At 44.2% G+C, this 21,479-nt stretch overlaps 1 protein-coding gene and 1 long non-coding RNA gene across 7 annotated transcripts in view; both read right to left on the bottom strand.

The window, feature by feature from the left end:
• msh5 (mutS homolog 5) overlaps nt 1–21,479 on the bottom strand; it is a 25,337-nt gene extending 3,858 nt beyond the window's left edge. For 2 of the 6 annotated variants that reach the window (XM_056602383.1, XM_056602388.1), the window contains exons 1-21: nt 21,344–21,479; nt 21,137–21,226; nt 20,935–21,058; nt 20,663–20,743; nt 20,341–20,394; nt 20,103–20,218; nt 19,818–19,927; nt 19,302–19,337; nt 19,094–19,176; nt 18,931–18,976; nt 18,340–18,478; nt 18,145–18,207; nt 17,915–18,043; nt 17,645–17,717; nt 17,426–17,535; nt 17,149–17,229; nt 16,933–17,020; nt 16,751–16,818; nt 16,148–16,266; nt 15,903–16,029; nt 15,530–15,679 (exon numbers count right to left, since the gene is read on the bottom strand). In XM_056602383.1, the coding sequence (XP_056458358.1) occupies nt 15,530–15,679; nt 15,903–16,029; nt 16,148–16,266; nt 16,751–16,818; nt 16,933–17,020; nt 17,149–17,229; nt 17,426–17,535; nt 17,645–17,717; nt 17,915–18,043; nt 18,145–18,207; nt 18,340–18,478; nt 18,931–18,976; nt 19,094–19,176; nt 19,302–19,337; nt 19,818–19,927; nt 20,103–20,218; nt 20,341–20,394; nt 20,663–20,743; nt 20,935–21,058; nt 21,137–21,220 (1,881 nt within the window). In that variant the 5' untranslated portion in view covers nt 21,221–21,226; nt 21,344–21,479. Of the gene's footprint in view, nt 1–15,529; nt 15,680–15,902; nt 16,030–16,147; nt 16,267–16,750; nt 16,819–16,932; nt 17,021–17,148; nt 17,230–17,425; nt 17,536–17,644; nt 17,718–17,914; nt 18,044–18,144; nt 18,208–18,339; nt 18,479–18,930; nt 18,977–19,093; nt 19,177–19,301; nt 19,338–19,817; nt 19,928–20,102; nt 20,219–20,340; nt 20,395–20,662; nt 20,744–20,934; nt 21,059–21,136; nt 21,271–21,343 lie in introns of those variants that run through there. The other 4 variants (XM_056602384.1, XM_056602385.1, XM_056602386.1 and 1 more) reach the window with 4 other exon arrangements.
• Nucleotides 12,822–13,337, bottom strand: LOC130391998 (uncharacterized). The gene is made up of 3 exons (XR_008896958.1): nt 13,284–13,337; nt 13,083–13,160; nt 12,822–12,916 (listed from the first exon to the last, which is right to left on the bottom strand). It is a non-coding gene; the product is annotated as an uncharacterized LOC130391998 (long non-coding RNA).

Genomic DNA, 21,479 nt, shown 5'->3' with positions numbered 1-21,479 from the left:
AGACTATCCGTTTTGATGTATGCTGCCATAGAAAATGATACGTATGCCCAACATAATGCTTATATCAAATGTACGTATAAGGGTTGGAATGATCTGGTCATGAAATTCTTGTATGATAAACCTACTGATCAAATGTTAGCTGAAGTATTTACCCATTTCCCCAATGGTGACTGTTTTACCGTCGGCCATGTCATGTGTATATGTGCTTTTGTATCGGATGTCTTGAAGCTCAATAATGCCTCAAACGCCGAGGGTATTAGAACTGCTAGAATGGTGGCTTGTAAAATGGTGCAGAGAAATAAAACTGCCTGTAAACTTTATCTGCGCATTGTAGCGCGTGGCCAGAAATTTTAAATAAAAGGATGGATAACTCTGATCAGTGTTTCAGTATTCGTTTTTGTTGCAGTCATAAGACATGGATAAACGGCTGCATAAGACTTATTATGACCCCGCTGGACCAGGGGGTTACGGAGGTATCAATAAGCTACAAACAGCCCTCGCGCATAGTGAGGGTGTAGTACCTCCTCTAAAATATATCAAGAAATGGCTGCTGAAACAGGATCCCTACACTCTGCATGTACCTGCACCGATACATTTCCGCAGAAATAGAGTATTGGGTAGTGGGGTAGATAGACAGTTCCAGGCTGATTTAGTGGATATGTCAGAGTACGCACCCGAAAATGATGGTGTGCATTTTCTGTTGACGTGCATCGATGTATTCTCAAAACATGCATGGGTTCGTCCATTACCGTCCAAGAGGGCTATCGACGTCGCTAAAGCTTTTGATGATATTCTCAGCGAAGGGCGTACCCCCGATAAATTGCAGACTGACGCTGGCAAAGAATTTTATAACAAGATCTTTCAGCGTTTGATGGAGCGGTACAATGTCAACCATTTCTCTACATCTAACGAGACCAAGGCCAGCATAGTGGAGCGCTTCAACAGGACTCTGAAAACCCGCATGTGGAGATATTTAACAGCTGCCAACTCCAAACGATATGTGGATAAACTACAGGATATGGTCCATGCTTATAACCATTCATACCATAGATCGATAAAAATGACACCTGTCAGTGTTGATCAAAATAATGAGAAAATGGTGTTTAACACACTATACAAAACCACTCAAGAGCCGTTGGTGGTGTTTAGATATGATGTTGGTGACACGGTTAGAATTTCAAAAGCCAGAGCTACATTTCGAAAGGGGTATGAGCAGACATTTACAGATGAATATTTTGTAATATCACAACGCATAGCGAGGTATCCTCCAGTCTACAAGCTGCATGACTATGCAGACGCCCCCGTCCAGGGAACATTTTATGAAAAAGAGCTACAAAAAGTTATAGTGTCTAAAAACAAAGTGTATAAAATAGAAAAGATTATAGATAGAAAAAGGGCGGGGTCTAAGAATCTATTATATGTCAAATGGCTGGGATGGCCGGATGCCTTCAATTCATGGGTTTCTGAAAAGACACTAGTCGACGCGTAAAGAGACATACAACCCAGTATAGCCAGAGTGTACTATGGATAAGGAGGTGTCTGGGGGTTTCTATGTGACTCTGGCGAGTAATGCATCGCTAGGGATCTACCCACAAAATAAGATATGGAATTTTAGAACTAAATTAGCAAAATCTATACACACCAAGCAGCCCTATGAAGTAGGCCTAATTGAAGCTCAGTACCCATGCAGCTGGCATAGTTTTCCTGCCGAGGACGCTACTATGACCGTTGCCAATAGTAAAACGGGTCATAGGACATCATGTCTATTAGTTGGTGGACTTTATGAGAGTATCGGATCGTTATTACTACAAATCAACAAGACTTGGGCCAAATATAATCCTGGCGGTAGCGTTATACTACATCATGAAGGTATTAGAAACCGCATTTATGTAGAAGGAGACGATCACCTATCTATCGTCTTTAGAGGAAAACTGGCTGCTATGTTGGGTTTCGATGCAGGGGTCAAGCTACCAGCCCATAAAACGTATGCAACATACGCCCCCCATCCCACCGATATACACGGGGGGTGTTACAACATGTTCATATATAGCGACATTGTCGACCATCAGTTGGTCGGAGATAGTTATGTCCCCCTGCTAAGGAGTATTAATATAACCGACACCAGCAGGAGACACTGCATTCACATGTTCGACAAGCCGCATTACGTACACGTAGCCCGAGACCCTCTTGGAGATATTGAAATCGATCTAAAGTCTGACCAGAATACAAATATAAAATTCACATATGGTAAAGTGATACTCAAGCTGCATTTTAGACCTGTAAAACAGTAGAATTCATAGCTCTATCTAGGGATGAGGGGGTATAGACCGCCTTACGACGAGAACAAATATGTTCAGTATTATTTAAACCAAGCAGGGAGTGGGCTACCTGGCTATGAGGGTAGCAGCACACAATATGGTGCCGGCATCGGAGGGATGTTCCGTAGCCTCTTTAGAATGGCTATTCCGTTACTTAGGCGAGGAGTTAGCATAGCAAAGCCTCATCTGAAGACTGCTGCTAAACATATTATAGGCGACGTTATGACCAACATAGCCCATGCTGCATCTACGCCCAAACAGCAGGGGTCAGGCATGAGGGTATATGCCAGAAGAGCAACAAAGTATCCTCCTATAGGGGCTGGGCGTACCCGTGCACCGGCACGACGTCGTAAACAGAATAAAAGAGCGGCACCTATCAAAAAGAGAGCCAAACCTAAAAGGATCAGGAAGGTGTCAAACCGTCGTTTTAGAGGGGCGGCTAACGATATATTCATCTAGTATAGCAGGGGCTGAATAACAATGGCGTTGCTACATAACATGTCAGACGAATGTATTAAGAGCGAACTGGATCTCTTCTCCCTGCCGATGACGCAGACTTCGATAGAAAAAAGTACATATATTGAAATACCCCCGCTATCGGCACTAACAGATGGTGGACCCATAGAGTTCTTTGTATCGGCCAGTAGCGAAGACTATATAGACCTAAACAATACATATTTACACCTGAGGATCAAGATTACTAATCCTGATGGAACAGACTTGGCTCCGGCGGCACCCGTGGGACTGATTAACTATCCAGGATGCACGTTATTCTCCCAAGTAGATATTACTCTGGGTGATAGGCTTATCACCCAGTCGTCAAACACCTATCCGTACAGAGGCATTATAGAATGCTTGCTAAACTATGGAAACGGGACATTAGACACCCAATTTGGATGTGGTCTATTCCAGAAAGACACCCACGGTCATATGGACGATATTCTTCCTGGAGGCCTCAATCTAGGCTTAACGACTAGGAGCGAATATACGGGTCGAAGTCGTATAGTCGAACTAATAGCCCCTATACACGTCGATATGTTTTTTCAGGAGAAACTGTTGATTAACGGAGTTGATCTACGCATGAGATTCATTAGAGCAAAAAATAATTTCTGTCTGATGTCCGATGGTGCTGCGGACTACCGTGTATCTATAGTGTCTGCAAATGTTTTCATTAAAAAGGTAGCGATAGCACCAGGCATCAAGCTGGCCCATGCCAGGGCGTTAAACCAAGCTAATGTCAAATACCCCGTTGATAGGGTGTGTCTAAAGAATGTTTCCATTGCTGCAGGCAGCAGAATATGCACACAGGATAATCTATTTCTAGGACAAATACCCAAGATGGTTATTATAGGTTTTGTGAATAACGAAGCATTCACAGGGAGTTACGCTAGGAATCCTTTCAGATTCCAGCATTTCGGCATTGAGTTTTTATCCCTATACTGCGACGGTCAGGCCTATCCTGCTAAACCCTTCCAGCCTGACTTTAGAAACGGACTGTACACCCGAGAATATTTTCAGCTCATTCAGGCTACAGGTCGTCAGCTCAAAGATAGAGAAATAGCAATTAATCATAAGGAATTTGGAGATGGGTATGCATTATTTTGTTTCAACCTTGAGGCGGACGAGGGTTGTGGACAACATGTATCGCTAGTCCGAACAGGGAATGTGAGGCTAGAAGCACGATTTAGAGCAGCGCTGGCTACAACGGTCAATTTGATATGTTATGCAGTTTATGATTCTGTTATAGAGATATCAAATAGACGGCAGGTGTTGTTGGACTATTACTGAAAAGACGTTGCGATATGAATACTATAGAGCTGACAGCAGTGTGTCAGAAAATGGCCCACAAGGCTTATTTTCTTGGTGCGTTGCCGTGTAATCATCTACCCCGGGAAATTCGTCAGAGGCCTGCAATGCTGGTGATCAACACCGAACCTTCACACATGGCCGGGGCCCATTGGCTAGCTATATATATTACGGCTGAGAGCCAGGGATACTTTTTCGACTCCTACGGCAACCCTCCCTCATACTCTGAGTTTCCTGAGACCATACAGCGTTTTCTCGATCAGCACTGTATAGATGTAGTTCATTCTACACAACAGGTCCAAGATCCATCAAGTACCGCATGTGGGCAACATTGTGTTTTTTTCTTGTTTAATATGCAAAAAGGTGTATCCTATCAAAAGTTTTTGAAAATGTACGGAGATAATCTACCCCGTAATGATGAAAAGGTTTATGATTTTGTTGGCCGTGTACAACCTAGTGTCTGTGATGAACATGATATGTCATGTGTGCAGTCATGTATATGCGGATGTAGCACGTAACATGTGTGGTGTTTGGTATGATAATAAAAAATAAAACAATGATTTGATTACATTTCCAGTCGTACTGTTTTTTCTTTTATTTTTACGGCTATAACATATACATAAAGATACATAAGAAAATCAAAATGGTATCCACTCGGCCATAGGCATTCCAGGGGAGGTAATAGATGGCAATGTCTGATTACGTTTCCTCCTTTTACCAGATGAGACAGGCATAGCTGCCGCCGCAGAGTCACCCATAGTTGAGGGTGTATACTTATACATGTCTACAGTTTGTCTGAGCTGTTTATTAGGGATAGCCGATAGAGGTATATTATTACTGGCTAAAAATTTCAGAAATACATTCCATCCCTGTGGTCTGACAGATTCGACAACATGGTATGGGGCGGTAACATTCTTTAACAGATCAAACATATGGGACCCCTTAATAGTTTCGCCTTGTAAAACGAGTTCCCCCTTGTCCGTCCATGAGACATTTTTAGATTTCTTTAAAGAGTCCAGGATATGTCTGGTGTTGCTCTTGCTTCTGACGGGTATATGTTTCATTATATCCTTATAAATATGATCGCCGATGCCATCATCGTCATCAACACCATACTGTGCCGCCACAGGTGTATGAACTGGGCCCCCATCCGCAAGTGACAGAGTTAATTCTCCATGCTCACGCTGTCCTTGTTTCACCATGGATAGATAACGCTGCAGGACCGCTCCGTACCTGGCAGCTTTTTCATATAGGTCTGTATCGGGAGTGTTCAACACCGTCGCAATGGCCTTATCCAGCTCATTTTCAGCAGTCTGTCTAACAGAATCCCTGGGTTGGGTATGCTTTAAGGCATCGAGTTGATGTTGAGGAACTAGATACATCTTGTGCGTATGATCCATTATAATCACCCTCCTCTTGAGAACAGGCTTGTAAACAACGGTACGGCCACAGACAGCAGGGGTAGAAGAAATCCACCAGTCTGATTAATTAGTCTTTTCTTTCTAGATATTAGTACATTTTTATTGGCGAGTATTCTGAGGTCCTTCTTTCGTCTACGCAATTTCGTATGCTGACGGGGGGTTAGTGGTATTTTGCCTTGTAAAATGTTCAAGGCTATTTCACACAGTGAGTTGATAAAGTCGGTGTTGGCTGTCCTGAGGATAGCTTTACGCTGTGCTGGAGGTGCTTTATATAGTTGCTTAAGACGTTCACGATTTCTGCTTATACGTGAGGACATGGTCTTTTGGGGCTAATCACTTTACTCTCTGAGTGTATACAACATGCCGGTCCGACAATATATCTGTTCTAAGTCTCATGTTGTCTGGGGTCATGGCTTTAAAGTCTACAAGCAGATACCCATAAGGCATGTCGGTAGCATCGTTAAAGGCTTCTAGAAAATATTTTGTCTTACACGGAAACATCTGTTTGGCTATCAGCATAATCTGATATTTGTCACGTGGGTTCTTAAACAAAACCATGTAATTGGTATTTAGACTAATTGTACGGCTGGTTTTACCCTGCATGAATAAATTCTGGACCAGATACATACAACTGAGATTACGATGGTGTACATATTTGGTAAAAACGTACTGAACCTCTAAATTATTGCATGCGTCGTTCATCAAGTCGTCAATAATGAGCAGATTTCTAGTATGGACTGGTAAGACTGTATCATCGCATAGAGATTTGGGGATCCCTTCTATAAAGTGAATGTTCCTTATTTTAAGCAGATCATCGTATATGGGCTGCCAGCATGAATAAATATATACTATATTTTCAATCTTTTCTGAGAATAACCGATCCATATTTTCAATGACTGTTTTGACAAAGTAGGTTTTGCCGCTGTTTGACGGTCCCGATACTACCATGCTGAACGGGTGCTGTAGCCTAGGATCAAACGTAGCGTGTGCAACAGCCATCTCTGCGGTCTGTGTGCATCCCCTCTGACGGCCGGCTGCCTTGTGACCATAGAACAGTGAAACATGTGAAAGTTAACATTCTTTATTAACACATGCATGATTATTAACACATTCATCATTAATGCATGACGAGTATAAAAGTATATACATATACATCATGATACATATACATTTAACATGATTGTTAAATGTATGATTCAAATAAAAAAGATTAAAAGGAGAAAAACACATGGATCAATTTGAAAACAATAAATCAAAACCAAATAGTTAATAACATAACACAACACAACATAACACAATATGCATACCACCTCAAAATACAAAATGAATAATATAAAAAGACATAAAAAACTATGTGGAAGAAGAAGAAGAAGAAAAACAGGGATCATTTGGACGCTATAAAACAAAATGGTTAATAGCCATAAGGAAGCGTGGTGTAGTCGGGAAAAACCCTGCGTTTGTTGTAAACCACCCTAAGTCGTTTAACCACAGTAGCGTTTTTAAGCAGAAGCTTATTCTTATTCCTTTGAATGGTATCTACCGTGGTGGTGATGTCGCGGGTTTGTGGTCGATTGTTGACAAAATCATCGATTAGACATTTCAGTGTCTGCTGGGTGACCACTATAGCATTTGCTGCATTTAAAGTCACCCCTTTGCATTTGACTACAGACTTGTGTTGACGTGTGTGGTAGGCATAGCTTTTAGGACCTGTTGAGACATATTCGCTAATGTAATCCTCCTGCTCGGTACCGTACCGATCGCCATCATTTATCTCGTCGGTCAAGTCGCCCAGATAAGGACCTAAAGGGGGTACCCAATCACCCTCCTTAGAAACAAAAATGATGCTGTCTGTGTCACAATAGAGGATACGCTCCTGTAATTTGTCTAGAAGGTCATAGAGCATGAGCCTGGCATGGGCCGTAGTCACAGCCCCCACAATCACGTTAACATCCCGAGCCCTTTCGAGACGGGCATCTTTGTGTTTCCATTGTACAAGGGCCACCTCATCAGAAACAAAACAAAAGTGGCTAATGTGATAGCTGTCGCTGAACATGAGCTGGGTGAACCTTTCAGGTGCTGCAATTAGCTCACAAGTGGGTAGGTCTGGGCGTAGCGAAAAGCGACCCCACAGGCTGTTGAGAATCAACTTGTTGCAATTACGCATGGCTTTGTTGACGCTCATGTTGTCGTGATCCAGCTGTATGCCTTCCTTAACCAGATAGTTTTGCACATATGCCTGCTGTTTCTCCGCAGTATCCACTGTGCTGGGGTATCCTGAAGCCTCCTGTTTACGCTTGAGAAACGTTTTGACATACCCTTTAAACAGAGACTTTGACTGCTTGGGGTAGTGCCATACTTCATGCATCTGTATTATCACGTACCCCTTTTCCACGGCCTTTTCTACCTCTAAAGTCACCCATGTACCTGTCAGAGCCCTTTCATCGTCGCCGTGATGACATGCGTCTGTCTGATTGAGCTCTGTGGCACATGTACCACAGAGGGGAAACATCAGCTTTCCATGACACCTGTAAGGGAGCACAGGATGGTAAAGACCTCTGGGGGGCAACACAGTGCATTTGACGATGCCGAAATACCCGTCCAAAGGACCAAAATTCCTGAAAATGATCTTGGGGTGTCCTATAGGATATGGACAGCGGGCCTGTACTGTGGGGTAGAGAGAGGTAAAGTCATAGTAGCGTATTTTCTCACCGGGCTCGGCCTTGTGGTACATTTTGATGGCATTGGTGCGACCCCCATAGAGAGAGTCGCGAGGATCAATCCTGGGTTGTATCTTCAGAGTAGCCAAGAAGGCCTGCACTGTAGCATCTGTCTTTTTCAGTCTGTGCCACTCACACTCCCACATGACCACAACTCTTAAGCCATGATCTCTTTTGAGGGCCGTGATTTTGAGGTGAAACTGCAACCATAATTCACCATAGGTCTTTTTGACGACAGGATTCTTATGACCAGCGTTGTAGCACCGTTCACACCCGTGATAAAAGCATCCTGCAAATTCATAGGCTGTGTTTATAGCCGGGGCATATCCATCTAGGAAGAATGGACCATATTCAGCCTCCCCGTGCTTGAGAGCGTGCTGAATCTCCAGGTTATTGGAGTGGGATAGATATTCAAGCCACTGGATGGATGCACATGAGAACGACTTTTGCTTTTTCCGATAGACCCCCTCGTAGGTCAACGCCAAGACGTATTTTTTCAAGAACGACTTTTTGAAGGTGGCCATGCACGCCGAAGCCAGAGTGGCATATGCAAAGGGGTCTATAGTTGCACACTCTATGAAATTGTCCCTGTAGATCCCGCACGCCGTGTGCAGGATCCTCACATCGTTGACACAGTAGCGGCGCAGCTGTTTCTGAATGTCAAATTTTTTGTGCCTTACAGATCTGTACCATAAAGCGAAATCTGTCTTTTGATCGCTAGTCATGGAATCATAACCATAATATGAGATCTCAGGGTATGCACCGACATAAGACTCGTTGGCCCGCGTGTTAAATTTATGAGGAAAATGACCTTTCGCCATATCTTCAAAATCCAACGCCTCCGGTGCTTTAGCCAACCGCATGGGGAAAAAGCTGAATGAGTCGACCCATCTCTGGCTGTAGGCATCATCGCGCATCATAACGACTCTGCTACCCTTCATGACTATAAAGGGTACAATACCCTGCTTGGTCATGTATTCCAGAACGAGATAGCTGTCGAAGCCTGATGCGTTGTGCGCAATGAATGTAAACAACCTATAAGCCCCTGTTCTGTAGCGTCTCACAAACTTTCCCACGCAATCTGTACCGCTAGCATACCATTCCTCGCCTTCAGAAGTCTTAGCAGCCACAAAGTTTGCTTCGTGTCGACCCTCATGCACGCGCGTTTCGAAATCATAAAATATGTAATCATCAGATAAACGGCTATTATCAGCATCATCATCATCATCTACAGGTGCAGCCGTCGTATAACGGTTCCCCCGACCTTTGCGTCGACCCTTGCGCTTGCGTTTCTTAAGGCGGTCGTACGGCTGAATAAAACATTCATGCACAGTGTCGCTGAGTATCGGTTCACCGCAGTGATGACACTTTGACACGCTGCATACATGCCCTTTATAGGCCTTCTCCTCCTCCTCCTCCTCCCCCTCCTCCCCCTCCTCCTCCTCCTCCTCCTCCTCCTCCTCCCCCCTCTTCTTTTTCTTCTTCGGTATGATATACTGTCTACAACACTGATTACAGTATTTGATCTTTTCACACGGTATCATTTTATGTACGGCCGAATGTTGCTTATGTATGGCATAGCAGACCTGCGAGCGGCATATACGACTACAGTCCGTGCACTTTATAGTACGACCTCCCTGGCTATCGCACACTGTCAGACACACATTGCAATGGATCGGGCATTTGTGGAATAGAATTGTCTCGTGGGCCTTGTAGCAATATTCACACACATATCGCGTACCAAAGAAAGCCGTGCGGTTCACTATACAATGATAATGGTTATCATGCAGGTACAACCATATTGTTTTAGGATGTTGGCCCATATGCGTCTGGAACATCTCCAGCTTCTTGAATGCATCATTATGATGAAATATCAAGATTTTAACATCTAGATGTCTCTCAAATTTGAAAACATCCGAGAAACCCACAGAGTGATCTGGACCGTACCCCAGCTCCCTGTGTAATTTGCGAGCCGCCTCCAAATTAGTCTCGTCGGGCACTGTACTGCCTCCAGCTACCCCCTCCTGCAGAAAATGTATCATGCATAGTGAGAAACACAAATTGTTATGTGTGTTACTAGGTGTGTAGAGATTTAATTTCTTCTTGTTTATGATCTCATCATAGGGAATTGATTTTAACTTCAAACGCCCACCACCCCGTTTGTTATGGACCCCTGTGACCACCAGCTCTAACACATCATCCGTCAGACCTGTGTCGTTACTCTGTATGACTTGGCTAATATGATCCATAAACAAATCCGCATTGTAATCATCACCCGCCACGAGCACAGCCTGCACATCAGCAGCCAATGAAGGCCCTCTCAAAACAACGTTTAAGACACTACCGTCGGCTGTACTTTGTGAACAGTTTGTTATAACCCCCGACAGCCTCTCCCTGATCAAATCAGGGACCTCTTGTACATTTTCAAGGGATATACTTCTCAGATCAATGGTCTGTCTAACCTCAAAACCGTTAAAGCGGGGAAATAATCTAGTATGCAACTCGTCATCATCATCACCCGCCGCCATAGGCACAGGTGTAACATCATCACCACCATCATCATCATCACCACAGCCAACAACATCAGCACCGCCATCGTCACCATCAACGTCAACAACACCGCCACCACCACCACCACCCCCGCCACCGTCCTGTATATTCGACTCTATAGAGTCACCAGTCCTACCCCCTGCAGCCTCCAGGGGTTCCTGAAAACCCTCACCATCCCCTTTGTCACGTTGCGACACATGCAATACATCTATCGGTGATGTTATGTCTATCTGCTTGGCTATGTCTAGCCTCTCTTGTACACTAGCCAGCCACCCATCGACAGTGTTAAGTACATCTCTGGTGTATGCCGCCGCATACAACACATCCCTTGTGTCGGGGACATCTAACCCCACACACATCTTCCCGCCATCTGCACATGGATCGTTCGAAACATTTATCATAGCAGCCCTGTCTAGGGCCTCCGTCATTCTATTACCCCCTACATCAGCATCAATTAACACACGTCTAGTTCTAGCTATGTCAGCACGTATTTCCCGCATGTCTAAACCACCTTCAGCACTCATGCCCCCACCCCCCACACGGTCTACAGACGTATCGCCGGGTGTATCATACCTCATAGCCATCTCTTCAAGATCTACATCCATAATGCTACCCCCGCTATCAGATCTACGCCGTCTCTTGGGATTACCGTCTACAGATTTGAATTTCCTTTTTCTGGGGCTAATAGCTTTATGCATTGTGTTTAGCTATAGTTTTTATGCCAATAGATAAAAAAAAAAAAAAAAGTTATTTAGTCAGATATTAAAAGAAAAAAGTTTTTATTACGTTCAGTTTAAAACAAAAATATCCTCTCCACAGAATAAACGAAAAAGATAACAAACAAAAAAAATAATAATAAAAAGAACACCCCAAAACCACAAATCAAATACTAACGATTCATCGTAAGCATATCCAGAGCATCATTCATGATAGTCATCCGGGCAGACATGGCCTTGTAGGCCCTGATGTTATCCTGCGCCGTAGTTTCAATTAGCCAAATTTTCCGCGCCATATTAGATATCAGAAGCCCCCTATCCAAGGCCAGAGTGTTAACACGCACTGCTGCCTCGACAACCAAAATCTGCTGCTGTATTGATTTTATAGCCAGACCGTAACGCACTAGCTCGTCCTTGATTTCCCCGATGATCTCGAGTGACTGCGCCGTTTGCGCTTCGACAGTCTGAAATCTGCTGTCAATACGTTTCACAGACAATGCACCCAGTTTACACTGACGACCAATGGTTGAGGAGTTTACATCAACTGCTGTAGTTACCAAGGTTAATTTACCGACACAATCCTTACAACAGTTGGTACATGGACCACCCGCAATGTATTCATCAGCAGCCTCTGAGCCGTCGGGTAGCAGCGTAGCCACTGCTCCGTTGGCGGTGGGACGACTCACAGTGCCTGGTGGATTGTGGATAGAGGCCTGGATGAGGATGGGTCGTGATCCAGAGGCGGGGGCTGCAGGCTGATGGTTTACAGGCTCTGCCCTGGCGGTACCCACTACGGAAGTAGCTGGAGGGTCTATCCAATGAGCGGGAGTGAAGTCGAGCTGTTCCAACAGCTGTGAGGGCCACAACGGAACGTCGGTAAGACCCTCGAGATCCTCATCGGTCAGTTCTGGTAGTGGTGCATCCTGAGGGTCTCCAAGGACTGTTTGTAATAGAAAAAAGAAATCGACATAATCAATATCACACCCCATCATGTTCATCCCCCCCTCTATAGCATATACATTTTTTCTTTAATTTCCTACCATGCTGAATGCCTCCATCCGGCTGTACAGTAACGGTCTCTGCAGGCGGCTCAGACACAGGTACAACCGATGTATCAATCAACGGCTGTTTGGACTCAGACCATCCACCCCCGTGGTGGGCGATTTTAGGGTTTATAACAGCATGGAGAACCAAGTTAAAATTCTCTGGAGTTAAAACACTATGTGTGGTGTCCTTGCGTCCCTTTTTATAAGGGATCTGCTGTTGCACCACTGTTAGCGGCGAGCTGGGTAGAGGTAGAGCCGGTCCTAGATTGGGTCTTTTGAGATTTTTCTTGGTTAGACGGTTTGATCCAGGGGTCCACTGTTTCACACCATCCACGATAGGTACTATACGTAAACCAATAAATAAAAATAAAAAAAACAGAAAAAACAAAAGTATACAGGGGTTAGGGTTGGCTGGTCTTTATTATTATTTTTTTTTTATTCATTATTAAATGCACAATAAAATAGATGTAATACATGTATGATAATAGTGTGTGTACTAATAACTCACCATAACTACTGCTGGCCCCCACATTGGTCCGATCACCGAGTATCTTTCTTCGATTATTCAACCGAATATCAGCACCTGCTACACGACAGAAACATACGATTTAGCGGTTATTCTATGTGCATATATTATAGCCGATAATAATAATAATGATAGAGAGTGAGAGGGATCTATATATTATACGTTGCTATGAAATCATCTTACGTGCGCGTGGACCCTGAGGCCTTTTCAAGCTCTCATAGCCGACGTCAGAAATCACTACGGAAAAACTATGCATCAATCAGATATGGGCCACGTATACACATGGTCATAGTCATGATATAATAATAATAATAATAATAATAATAACATATTACACTCATATGAATACTTACAGTCAGTAGGCATAGTTGCACAGGTTGTAGTAGCTGTTTTTCTTTCTTCTCCTTTATTCTGCAGCCGCTATGACGAGTCTACTAGCTTAGCTTAGCGATCAGACTTTTGGAGGATCAGGGTGTTTGGAGGATCAGAATGTTTGGAGGATCAGGGTTATCTTCATTCTGCACTGGTTCGATATATATCCCCTATAGGTGATCCACAGAATACCCGACACACCTACCCCCAGTGTTATGACCTCCCGACCAATAGATACGCCGTTAGTGCGCATGCCTAGATACCATTGGCCTACGCCTACTCATTCACACAATAGACTATACTAATGATACGTAGGTTAATACATATATCTTATAATAAACGCATATAATAGAATATATATAGCTATGTATTAAGAGGTTACATATAATAATATTCAACACTTTATTATATCAAAACACACATACACACACACACACACACCCACACCCACACCCCCCCACACACACACACACACACACACACACACACACACACACACACACACACACACACACACACACACACACACACACACACACACACACACACACACACACACACACACACACACACACACACACACACACACACACACACACTTTCACCTAGGCTGGCTTATGGAGGATGTGGTTGTCTACCCGATGGTAAACATGTAACCCTCCGGCTATTGGCGCCGTTAACCAGAGGGGGCATAGAACAACACCAAACACCATAGCATTGCTTGAAAGCTGTGCCTTAAGTGCCTTAAGTGCCTTAAGTGCCTTAAGACAACACATGCATAGAGAGGAAGAGGCATCCCATTAAAACGCGTCACACGACCCTAGCAGGCTTGCACTCTAGTTGACTCCATAAGGGGAGGAGAACGTAGACCCCCCTTATAATAAATGAAATTATTAGAACATCAGATAATAGTATCATGATAACTCCTTATATGTTTTCTAAGTGATCCAACATCGGACCCTCCTATGGTGAACACCACTTTTTAACCCTGATATGCTTTATTTATCTATCTATATAGAATATTACTATACAGGAGATTATGGGCTTGTTTACCGTATTCTCATCCCTATAATACGACGCCCACTATATATATATATATATATATATATATATATATATATATGTGTATTAAGAGGTTACATATAATAATATTCAACGCTTTATTATATCAAAACACACACACACGCACACACACACACACACACACACACACACACACACACACACACACACACACACACACACACACACACACACACCCATTCACTTAGGATGGCTTATGGAGGATGTGTTTGTTTACCATTTGGTAAACATGTAGTCCTCTGGCTATTGGCGACGTTAACCAGAGGGACGAGGAACAACACCATACCCCATTAGGAGTCGTAACTCCTAATATGTTGTCTAAGTGATCCACAAACGGACCCTCTTATGGTGAACACCTCACACACACACACACACACACACACACACACACACACACACACACACACACACACACACACACACACACACACACACACACACACACACACACACACATATACTTAGGATGGCTTATGGAGGATGTGGTTGTTTACCATTTGGTAAACATGTAGTCCTCTGGCTATTGGCGACGTTAACCAGAGGGACGAGGAACAACACCAAACACCAAAACAATGCATTGAAAGCTGTGCCTTAAGGGCCTTAAGACAACACACGCAAAGAGAGGAAGAGACATGGCCATAAAACGCATCACACGACACCTAGCAGGCTTGCACTCTAACTGACCCCATAAGGAGAGGAGAACGTAGGCCCTATATTAAATCACACATAATAACAATAAGTCCCTTGACATAACAACACCAACCGGAAGTGCCGTCATTAGAAACACCCGCCCCCCCTCCCCCAACCGGAAGTTGATGTTTTCAAAAACCTACCCAAGTGGTGGTAAGTATTAACTACTTATGTGTGTGTGTGTGTGTGTGTGTGTGTGTGTGTGTGTGTGTGTGTGTGTGTGTGTGTGTGTGTGTGTGTGTGTGTGTGTGTGTGTGTGTGTGTGTGTGTGTGTGTGTGTGTACCTGATTGAGGTCTATCATGAAGGTGCTGAGGCCTACAGACACAGACTCCCTGCTCTGCATGCGGGTGAATATTCCATCCACCAGACCAATCTCTGCCTCCTTTGCTGGCACATCTGAGCCAATGAGAGCCATGAACACTGCCAAGCCCACCTTATTGAGTCAATTGAAGAGTATTTAGTAATTTAGCGTATATATGGTTAAATGTCTGACTTCTGAGGTCACAATACCCAAGTGGGTCACATGCTTGTCTGAGCTTGCATATAAAAATAGATTTGGATTTGGAAAACAAAAAACCAGGGTCACAGTGGCAGTCAGTGTGCAAAAACACAATCCGAAGGTCAGAGGCAGTGAAGTTGTTGTGCATCTACTCTACTTGTTTGAGGTAGATACTCTTGCCAGACGAGTTGGGCCCAGTGATGACCTTGACTCTGCCATTGGTCTCTGAGCTCTGGAAAGAGTTGGCCACAAACAAAGGAGAGCAGAGCTCCAGCAGTGGGTGTCTGGAATACAAAGCCAAACCTGGATCTTAAACTTGCACTCATTCAATGAAAGATGGAAGTATATGTGTCAGTTTGGCCATCTAATCCTGATCAACTCTGTGTGTGTGCTCCTGTCTACCTGGCCTGTGTGAGAAGTATCCTCCTGTGGGCTGCTAGTTTAGGTGAGGTGTAGCCGTACTCCTGCGAGGCACTGCTCATCGCCATCAGGCAGTCCAGCTCTGCACTCAAGTCCAGCACCTATACAGCCCACACATCCACCTCACTACACCTCCAGATGATAAACTTTACAGCCCACACATCCACCTCAGTATACCTCCAGATTATAAACTTTACAGCCCACACATCCACCTCAGTACACCTCCAGGTTATACACTTTACAGCACACATCCACTTCAGTACACCTCCACATTATAAACTTTACAGCACACCTATCCACCTCACTACAGCTCCAGAACATATACTTTACAGCACACACATCCACCTCACTACACCTCCAGATTATTAACTTTACAGCACACACATCCACCTCACTACACCCCCAGAACATATACTTTACAGCACGCACATCCACCACAAGCCTCCAGATTATAAACTTTACAGCACACACATCCACCTCACTACACCTCCAGAACATACACTTTACACCACACATCCACCTCAGTACACCTCCATATTAGGTGCCACCGTAGAAGAGTATTAGCAAAGGTTATGCGACAGCTACCTTGTACAGGGAGGGACTTTTCTCCAGGATAGCCGTCTGCAGCTGTGTCATGACTGCAGTTTCCATGTCTGACAAAAAGGTAACCAAACACATCTGCAGCCAAACTCAACACACTCCAGAGTCCATGGACTACACTCATTACCTGTGAATGATGGAACCCACAGAAGCCTCTTCCGACATACCTCTTATGTCACAGTGTAAGTCTCCCAGGAGGTCGTCTAGCTCTTTAGTTCTCTGGCTGCGATAGTGGAGACGCTCCTCCGACAGAAACTACACACACAATTACACATCCGTGCACACATAAACATGCATGAAAATATGCACGCTCTTACACACACACACACACAAACGCGCACACACATACAGATAACCAGATATCCATCCACTTTGGCACACACCATGAAGTCCAGACCCGCTATCTCAAAATCCTCCTTCTCAACCATGCTGGGCAGCCGGGGCACCGACAGCAGAAAGCCTATCTGAAGAGGTGAAGGATAACGTTTAACATTCCTCATAAAATATCAAGCCACTTGATTCAGTCTGGGTTAGCCATTAATATTAAGTCTGCTATGCAAACGTGATCCCCTCACTGTGTGAGTATCTAAATCTAGCTAAACACTAGATTGAAGGCGTCTTCATTTAGGTACTGTGGCCACAGGTAGAATGAAGCAGTACCAGCGGAATGTAAATGACACAGCAGGAGGTTATGCGGGAGTCCAGGTGCTCCAGCTCTCTCCTGGCCACGTCCGTCAGGAAGTCCGACAGACCCATCATCTTCTTCTTTTCTGAGGAGACAGTCTTCGCTGAGACCTCTTTCACCTTACACTTAACATTTATCCAATCGTATTTTGTGCTTACTGAAGACAGCTCTTGAACCAGCAGGTCCAGACTTACTCTCATCAATAGCAGGGTCCACGTTCGGCTTGATGGTGAAGCGGTTCTCCGTGGAGCTGCTCTCAAAGTCCACCTACACACGACGAAAACAGAACACAGATCACACATTGTGGACGGTTGATCCAAGGTGCCATGAATATAATATGCATGTCTGTCTTGGGTTTGTGTGCATAAGACAGAGCGCTTTAGAGATTTAAGAAGAGAGAACGAGATGGGGAGTTCGAGGGACGATGGCGTGACAGCAGATGGCTCTGCGTAACGAGAACTGACCACTTTGCTTATGAGGGAGGCGATGTGTTGAAGGTCATCAGAGAAACCCTCGCTGATCTCACGGAAGAGCCCAACAGACTGAGGCAAGACACGCACCGTGTCCCTGATACACACTGCACTGTACACCGTCTAATGCGCACACACATACACATACACATTAACTTTATTTTGTGTAGTTTTATATTTTGTTGGATTTGTGATTTTATTCTGTAAAGCGTCACACTTCCTACCTTGTAGAGACTCTGCCAGTCCGTTACTTTTGTGTGTGAGAGAGACATCCTGCGCAGGAGAGTCTGACACACACACACACACACACACACACACACACACACACAGTTTCTGGCGTTAGCAGCTGTGATAGCATAACTATCGCGGTGCAGGTGGACACAGCACTGCTGAAATGGAAACGAGGGATCAGAGTGTACCGGAATGTTCCGGATGTTGCGCAACAAGGACTGCAGGGTGCCGGCTACGTCAGAGTTGCGCGGTGACGCAAAGAAGCGGATGGCCTCCTGCCTGCGGTGCAACACCTCCATGTCTCTGGTGGGCCGCAGGAACCACCGGCTGGCACACATGACACACAAGTGTTCAATCCACAACACATTCTTCAACCAGTTATCTCACAGCATACATTTCATCTATTTATTCTATCTATTCAAAAGAGGAGGTATACCAAAAGAGGGCATGGTGGACTTTTATGGTTAATAATGAATGCCATCAGCACAATGCCAGACCTCAGTGCTTTTGGCTTTCTTCTGCCAACTGGTGCTTTAAGAATTATAGAATTATAGTCATTTGAAACTGAATGCAAAACAACTGGTTTGTGTTTATATCAGGGTGGTTCTGTGTCCTTGGCTGGTCAGAAAATATGGTATTCATCTTCACAACAAGACCCAGAACCACCGCAAATAACGCAAACAGGAGACCTGGATTGTTTAATTTGGATTAAATTTAAACTCATTACGTATGTCCACCATAGTTATATTGACATAATGTTTTTGGTCTTCCAATCCTACCGCAGCAGTCTGGAGCCAAACTTGCACTTGCAGCGATTTAGTATCTCTGCAACCAAAACAGACACACACACTTAGGACATAGGATGTTTTGTAAGATATGACAAAGACAACATCTGAGGAGAACACTGGCCCACTCCTCACGGCACAGGTCACATCTCAATACCATACAGACTGAAGCCCTCCTTCTCGCCAGACTGCATCTTGTACACTGAAGGGTGGAGCTCTGACTTGAAGATCTGCAGAACGCTGAAACACGTACATTCAAAAAAAGAAATCCATATTCACTTATTTAAAATATTGTTATGTGATATAATCAATCATCAATATTTTTTCAAAAGTGATGTGCATGGACTCTGTTAGAGCCGTCCTACCTGTATGTGTCTCTGTCCACATACACCACACCTGTTCTAGAATGGAAAAACACACACAACAGTTGAGGCCATCAGAGGACAACAGAGATCTTAATGAGATAGTTGGACTTCATTTAGCAGGCCCTTAATCCCCCTGTGGACAGACACCAGGGAACACAAGGATGTGCTGGTGAGGAACGGCAGTCAATGTTGTTGAAACAGTTGGTTTGATGTTTTAATAAGAACTGATTCACTGATATGAACTTTAAAGCAAAAACACTTATAAGTAACAGCACTATGACAGCGTTAATACAAAACATCCAAATATAACTGCGGAAAAACACTACTTGATTATTTCCCACGCGAGTGCAAATTACTGTGCGTACTGAACATAAACAAAGGAACATATGCAACTATCAATGCAAATACTCGAAACATTTCAGAATCCATAGCTCCAAATGAAGTGTCCATGGTGGGTTGGTTGCGTAAATACTCTGTGTTCTTGAACATGTGTGTGTGTGTGTTTGCGTGTCTTACAATGTGTAGGTGTGAAACTGTAAGATCGGAACCCCAACACTGCTGTCCTCCAGCTCAACACCCACTCTCCTCCTGTCCAGGCATTTCAAGAGAGCACCTAATGACCGCAACTACCACACACACAGCAGACATGCATGTAACCACACCACGGACACAGAGACACACACACAAACACAAACACACACACACACACACACACACACACACACACACACACACAGGGGGTGACTATCCACACACTGATGGACGTATTGACAGGACATTGTGTGGGCAGTGAGAGCTCACCATGAGGGGGGAGTCGAAGGACATGTAGGAAGTGAGATAGGAGAGTCTGTCTGTGATGGAGGCAGGAAGAAAAGGAAGGTGGGCAGACAGAAGCCTCTGCTTACTGACCTCCAGACCTGCCACATAGGAGGCTTTCAGGGGCCTGAACAGTCCTGTGATTCATCCATTCAACAACGCCATCTCAAAGTACATCAGACCCTTGCATGTTTATTAAAGGTTTAGTCTTATTTATTTTTACCGAAGTCCACACATGGATATGTGACCACTTCCGGTTTATAGTCTGGAATTGACCCTGGGGTACAGTAAAGGGTGAGGGGAAAACACAGAAAAGTATTTTAACATTGCATATGACTGATCTTTATATCATGTACTGGTATCTTAGCCACAATGATAATTTGTGTGTGGTATCAATACCCAAGAGCCACACAAAATTATTCCATTATTGTCTGCTCGAAATGGATAGTATGAAAACTATATATATTACACTGATTAGTCCAACCACGTCAGATACCACGTCACACTTTTCAGTCCCGATACACAAAACAATCCCGGCTGCTCACCCAATGTGTGCATGAAGCGCACCATGCTGCGTTCCTGCTTGGCACTCGTGATAATGACATGGGGACTTATCTCTTGGATGACTTCAAAACAACAAAAAAGAAAACCGAGAAAGGACACAGATAATACTATCAGTACCAAAACAAGGTTAGATTATTGCCCCCCCCCCCCACACACACACACACATATATATAATAACAAAAAGACATGTGGTAGCAGGGCAAGGCCATGTTTGCATTTGTTGTTGTGTCACATCGCGTCCTTGCCATTATACCTCTTTCCAGCAGGTTAAGGTCAGTGCTGTCTGGTGTGTCAGCCATATAATGCAACGTATAATCTTTGCTGTCATAGAAGCACAGGCCCACTTGTCCATGTTGTGCCAACACACTCAGTATTACCTGTGCATAAGGAGAAAGATTATGAACGAATATACAAAGGTGGTGTTATAAACCTGTTGACCAGTGGGAGTCTCTCACCTCAGGTGACTCTTCCTCCTCCTCATCTCCATTGAGGCTGGCCTTGTTAGTCACCTCCCTTCTGACAGCATTCTGCAGTGCCATGGTCAGCTTTGGGAAACAGCGGAAGGCCAGTCACTGAATCACTGGTAAACCTAAACAAAGTTTTAGCCGTGTGCTTTATAATTAGCTCCAGTGGCACGTACAGCTTAGCTCTTTTAAACTCACCAAGCTCGTATTTTGAGGTATATTGCCGAAGTTGCAAGCTGGCTTTCTAACCTAGAATGTATGATAAATAAGTTGAAATGATGAAATGATCTTTCGTGTAAATGTAATTTATTTAGCCGTTTCGTGACGCTGGTAG

This window comes from Gadus chalcogrammus, chromosome 11 (genome assembly GCF_026213295.1).
Source record: "Gadus chalcogrammus isolate NIFS_2021 chromosome 11, NIFS_Gcha_1.0, whole genome shotgun sequence".
Lineage (NCBI taxonomy): Eukaryota > Metazoa > Chordata > Actinopteri > Gadiformes > Gadidae > Gadus > Gadus chalcogrammus.
The sequence above is the reverse complement of the archived record's forward strand: the minus strand, read 5'-3'. Positions and strand labels throughout refer to the sequence as shown.